At 36.7% G+C, this 6,537-nt stretch overlaps 2 protein-coding genes across 2 annotated transcripts in view; one reads left to right on the top strand and one right to left on the bottom strand.

The window, feature by feature from the left end:
• The window catches only part of LOC106875938 (uncharacterized), a 13,829-nt gene extending 11,023 nt beyond the window's left edge, over positions 1-2,806 (top strand). Inside the window, exon 4 of the mRNA XM_014924256.2 lies at positions 1,725-2,806. Within this exon, the coding sequence (XP_014779742.1) occupies positions 1,725-2,155 (431 nt within the window). The 3' untranslated portion in view covers positions 2,156-2,806. The remainder of the gene's footprint in view (positions 1-1,724) is intronic.
• A 1,892-nt stretch (positions 2,807-4,698) lies between these two features.
• The window catches only part of LOC106875930 (uncharacterized), a 39,688-nt gene continuing 37,849 nt past the window's right edge, over positions 4,699-6,537 (bottom strand). The window contains exon 8 of the transcript XR_008263432.1: positions 4,699-4,876. The gene's annotated coding sequence lies outside the window, so the exon portion shown is untranslated. The remainder of the gene's footprint in view (positions 4,877-6,537) is intronic.

Raw genomic sequence — 6,537 nt, 5'->3', positions numbered from 1 at the left:
AACTTTGGCATTAAAGCAAACTAAAATTTAAAAGCATTAAAATAAATTTATGGAATAATTGGTGAGACTAAAACAATAATGATGATGGTGAGAACATCAACATCAACAATACCAATAACAATAATAAAACAAGAGCACGCAGAAAGCGCAAACCTCCGCCAAAGCAACACCAACGTCCTTTCAACGATTAGCCAGAGATGATTCTTAAAATGAGATTATCTGAAATAAACTCGACTGCTCTCACAAACGAGAATACTAAAAATGAACCCGATCGCTCTCAAAATTTATGTAAAAAAAAAAAAAAAGGCGTTACAACCGTATCTGATTCTTCAAGTGCATTAGTTCTGTGTATGCACATATATTTACTAAATTGCTGACATTTATCAATGGTTTCTCCCATTGTGTTGATATACTATTTTGTATCATTAATAAGATTGTCAGTATTCTTGAAGACACGGGTATGCTTGTGTACGTATATGTATTACTGAAAAATGTTTGTTAAAATGTTTTGAAATATTATATTTAAATGGTTATTATACCCACATAAAACCGGGTGAAAGCACGTGCTCAAGACATCAAGGAAAGCGAGGGTGTGGGGAGCCTCGCATAGTTTTCTTTTCTAATGCCGATCTTTCCATATTAAATTGTTTATTTTCTCTATTGAATAAAATGTGTTGAAAATTGGCATTTTAGCTGTTGACCTAGTAATAAGTAAATAATTTGCTTTTATTATTTAGTGTTATTTAGTTTAATTAATAAAATTAAAACAAGAAAAATTGGTTTTATTTAATAATAAAGTTGTGGTGCATCGCCGTAAGGTGAATTTTTAAATCTATTATTTACCACTAAGCACTTATTATGACTTAACGTCTTGTCAGGTGGACAAATGTTAGGGTCGATATTGCATCATTGTTGGACAATGCTAAGAACACCAGTTAATCTAGTCTTGGCTCAAGGTTGCTGATTTGTAGGGAAGAAATATAGTTGACTGGAATGACTTTTATACATGCCAGGCAAGGATTTATTTATTCTATCAGCGAATGAACAACGAAACAAATCACTGTAAGATTTAACGTAAAACATGAAGTGAAAATATAAATAGTCATTTAATATAATTCGTGAAATATGTTTGTGTGTTATGAAGGGAGATGAGATTTTATGTTTAGGTTAGGATATTTCTTTGAAGAAAGTAATTTAATCCTGATTTAGCCATCTGACTGTCCTTCAGGTGATTGATATAATACTTTATAATATGTGATAGAATTTACAATGTTTAGTTACAAACAATGTGGAGTTCTTTTATAAAGCCAAAACCAAAAACTTGTCGGGGAATATGGGAAGAATTATTCATGGCATTCGTACATTAATGAAGCTAAATGATTAGAACGAGAATCGAAACTGGATCGCATTCTTAACTTACTTTTAGTTTAACATTGGAGCCGTTTTGATAAGGAACAAGGTCCTTTGTTTTCAAGAAGAACTGAGCTGTTATGACATTCACAACTTTCCTAAGCATGTCATTGGAGTGAAAAGATTTTAAAAGCGAACTGAAACCACGTACCGACCGGGCTAATGAAATGGAAATAAATTCTAATAAGATTATATAAATTTTCCGAAACAGTTTGCTTTAACACATTCTCTGTTGTTCTGCATCATTTGTAAATTTGTTCTGGAGATTGTCAACATTTTACATAATTATTCTGAATTTCTATTCTTTTTTTCAGATGAGCTAAGAAATCCTCCTACTGAGGAGGAGGAAGAAATAATTCCGAAAAGAACGGAAGAAAGTAAAGTGCTGCCGTTTCCAAATAACAAAGCCAATGAACCAACAGAGAGAAACAATTACATAACCCGAACTACACATCCAGTAAAACCCCAATGGTTTTTGAAACGAGTACCATCACAACTAAAAGATCACAAAAACCTTTCAGGTGGTCCAGAAGCATATTTGAACATTCCCATATCAAACAGTAGCTCCAGTACTTTTGTAGTGAATAAGATCGCTTGGGAATCTGAAAGAACGACTAGAGGCATAAACGGTTCGGAATCTTGCACAGAATCGATGTCTCGTCAATGTTTACCTTCGCTATTATTAGTTTATGTCACATTGATGGTATCTCTCTGTGTGAGACTTCAGTTATTTAAAAACTACTAATTTAAAATCAGTCTAATCTTTAACCCAAGCAGTTGTTAATTGTAAAAAGGGGCTTTTTCTAATTCATTTTTTTTTCCTTTCGTGTAGTGAGAATGGGGTAAGTTGTTTCTAGTGTACTTTTCGCTCGCTTTTAGACAGTGTGTGTGTGTGTGTGTGTGTGTGTGTGTGTGTGTGTGCGTGTGCGTGTGTGTGTGGTAGAACCTGCTCGGCTGCAAAGCTGGACTAATTTGAAAATTTTACGCTCACTCATGTATACCACTTAACCAGTTTCACACATTACTAATGGAACTAAACTGATTACCAGTAACATTATTCCAGTTGCTGAGGTTGAAGTTGAAGTCATAACGAATATTTAGCCCAGTAAGAGTATTTTAACTCAGCACCGAAAACTGACAAAATATTGGTTTCTTGCGACTAGACTAAAATGCCTTATACATTAACAGTGGAAATGAAGTGTAATTGCTTCAATCAAGAATCGAAACTGGCTTCTCAGTCTCGGCACATCAAGATCTTATCTGTTGCCTTCTGGAGCTCAACCAATTCTAAGACAAACTGATTTCTGATTTAAGCAATAAATATTTTGAGTAGAATAAAATTGTGTCTCTTCATGCCTTTCTCGACTGTGGTAATAACGTAAGTGGTGTAGCCTTGCTAATAGTGTAGCTAGAGTGTGTGCCAGCTGAGGCAGCCCTTGAATTTACCACCCCGCCTCCAATACAGGTTTATACAGCATCAAAAGTGCATCCCACATAAAAGTGTCACCCGGGGTGGACTATCCCACATCGCCCTCGCTAGTAAGGCTACTGATTGTTGCGTCCATCAAAACTAGGAGTGAAATAAACGTAAACTGCTATAAATCATAGCCCAGTTTAAGAACACTAATTGATCCTTCTTTACCTTCAGAGGAGTTCACTTTATTACAAGAATTCGAGCAAGGACTTCGGTCTGAGAATAACTTCCTTCCCTCCTACCAATCTTAGAGGCCCTGAAAAGTATCACGGAGCTACTCTTTCTCCTTTGACAATACCTTCAAAAATATTTAGCTTCACCTTGAGAGTTGAAACTAGTTCTTAGTGAAGGCGCCTGACGTATTCGGATATTCGGCACACGATTGTAAAGCCATGAGTTTGATTCTAGGCGGTGTGTTGTATTCTTGCACAAGACACTTATTTCTCGTTGCTCCAGTCCACTCAGCTGGCGAAAATGAGTAGTACCTGTATTCGAATGGGCCAGCCTTGTCACATTCTGTGTCACGCTGAATCTCCCTGAAAACTACGTTAAACGTAGGCGTGTCTGTGAAGTGCTCAGTTACACGTTAATTTCGCGAGCAGGCTATTCCGTTGTTCGGTTCAGCTGAGACACTCGTCGTCGAAACTGACAGAGTACCAGTTAGAGATAAGTTCTTGTATTTGATTCCAGTCTGCAACCATTTCCTTTCCCTTACATCACTAATACATTTTGAGAAAATCAAATGCATCATCCAATCTCATCCTCCTCCCCGCCTCTTCCAATTGATTTACCTAATCGACTACACTGTTAATTAGATATCACTCTGTTTCATTTATGCTCGGTTACTTTTACAGACTTTTAAAATTAACACAGGACATCTGTTTCTTAAGACTATAGAAGTTGGATGCCATAATATTCATGCATTATCTACACATTAGCGATGTTATAATATGTGACATCCTTACAACTGGGATCTAAACTGGATTGAAACTGCAGGTCACTGAAAACTAGTATTTTTTTCCACATTTATTTAATAAAATCACCATAATTTCAAAACGGCGAGCTGGCAGAGATGTTAGCACGCCGGTCGAACTGCTTAGTGGTATTTCGTATGTCTTTACGTTCCGAGTTCAAATTTCTCCGATGTCAACTTTGCCTTTCATCCCTTTCGGGGTCGATAAATTAAGTGCTATTTGCGTACTGGAGTCGATCTAATCGACTGGCCCTCTCCTCAAAATTTCGAGCCTTGTTCCTGGAGTGAAAAAAAAAAAAAACATAATTTTTCCCCAAACGCTGATGCAAATATTGTTTCTGATTTAGACACAAGGTCGAGGATAATTCGATACCGTTGGCCCTGATACTTTGTTATCGACCCCGAAAGGGACGAAAGACAAGGTGAACCTCGGTGGGATTTGAACTCAGAACGTTAAGAGCCAAAGCAAACATAACAAAGTATTTTATACAACGCTTTGCTGATTCCGCCAATCTACCATTCAGGACTATAAAAAAGAGTAGCATAAATGAACTCAAATACTTAGTTGCCTTTGAAGTGGTTAGAGCTAATAATGATTTCTTTCAAGTAACACAACACTACATTTGTGGCATTTAGTATTTGATATTCGACTTACATTACATTCCTAGAGCATATTGTACAGACTCTGCCGATGAGGTGAAAGACAGAGATAACCTTAGCGAAGTTTAAACGTACAAGGAAATAAGAAAAAGAACTGCAAGACATTCACTTCAGATCAGCACTCTGTCATGACACCAACTAGGAAGCCTTCGACAACCAAGATAGGGGAAATTTGTTTTTTATTTACTTATTTATTTATTTTTTTTTTTTTATCAGGAGCGAATTACAGTTTTATAGGAAACTGTGGTAGAACATCTGTGTTGCAATTTTGAATGCAAACGTAATTTCGATCGTGGACGCCGATTTCCGGCTCTATGCTAGAAATATCTGTCAAAACTTCAAGTCACATCTTTGCGTATCTAAAAAAAAAAGGAAGGAAACATAATATAATGTAATCCTATTTATACAAAAAGACAGGATGGTCATGACTACAAAAGATTTCATCATATATCTTCCCCTTATGTTAACTTTCTCGTTGTAGGTCTCTTCTATTCTCTCCCCCTCTGTATATACGATGTGAGCATGACTTGTGAAATCAACATTATATCGGCTATTATGTGGAATATACTCTTCGTTGTTTCAGTCATATACCTTAATAATTATTTCTACTCTAGACACAAGACCTCGAAAATTTTGGTGGGAAAGGGGACGAGTCGATTATGTCGACCCCAGTGCATAACTGGTACTTATTTCATCAACCCCAGAAGAATGAAAGGCAAAGTCGAAGTCGAAGTCGACCTCGGCGGAATTTGAACTCAGAACGTTGCGGCAGACGGAATACCGCTAAGTATTTCGCGCGGCGTGCTAACGATTCTGCCAGCTCACCGCCCTGGCAATATATCTTAATAACTATACAGAAATGAGTAAGAAGATGTTTTTTTTTATCTCTTTATTTATTTATTAACAGATATAAATGATATAAATCTTCCTGAGGAAAGGAGAGGACACTGCTTTTTATTTTTAATTTTGGTTTCCAACTGTAAATCTGAGGAAATTCACCAACCAGTCAGTTGGTGCATTTATCACAGAATATAAAAGTAAGTAAACGAAAGTATGAAAACAATAATGTTATATAATTTTAATTAAGGTTTCGATCGTTTCGATAGCTAGACAGATCATTTCATCACCTTACACATTGGTTAGTACTTAAAAACCCTGTAAATCCAAACAATAATCAATTAAGTAATCGGTTAATGAAATAAATTATCCTTTCATCAGACCCTCTCAAAGTTATTATGGTAAATACTAAGAATTTCTAACACACACACGCGCCCGCACACACACACACACACACACATATGCACACACACACACACAGGGAGTGTGTGTGTATATGTGAATGAGTGTGTGTGTATATGTGAATGAATGTGTGTGTGTGTGTGTATGCCAAGTTGTAGAATGGAGTTATCTCAGTACCCTTGAATCACACACAAATGTCCTTCGGAAGCCCCAAACACTTCATTTTACCTCTGACCAATTTGTAAACTTATATGCAAACACACCACAAAAGAATTAGATATAACCCATTACTTGAAATAGGATGTCTCATACCCTCTGTCTTCGGTAGCTTCTCAGTGATCTATGAACTGGAGCAATGCTTTACTAACCAGTTGATGTGTTAAAGCAGTACTTTTATTTTCTAATGTTCTATGAACTGTTGTTGATCACCGACCATCCCTGATCAAAGCTATGTTTAAGTAGGGAATCGGTCAAACAACTAAGTACGATCTACATATCAAGATGATACGTCTGTTATACACTCCAACATGCAGTGGTTTATGTAAGTGTGACAATCCAGTGTGACAATCCAGACATATTGCGTTAATTTCCATTCTTTTATTTGTTTCAGTCAGTTGACTGCGGCCATTCTGGAGTAGCACCTTAAAGGGTTTCAGTCGAAGAAATCGACCCCAAGACTTATTTTTTGTAAGCCTAGTACTTATCCTATCGGTCACTTTTGCCGAACCGCTACGTTACGGGGACTTAAACACACCGGTTGTCAAACGGTGATGGGGGGGGG

This window comes from Octopus bimaculoides, chromosome 2, assembly GCF_001194135.2.
Source record: "Octopus bimaculoides isolate UCB-OBI-ISO-001 chromosome 2, ASM119413v2, whole genome shotgun sequence".
NCBI lineage: Eukaryota > Metazoa > Mollusca > Cephalopoda > Octopoda > Octopodidae > Octopus > Octopus bimaculoides.
This window is presented reverse-complemented; position numbering and strand designations above follow the sequence as displayed.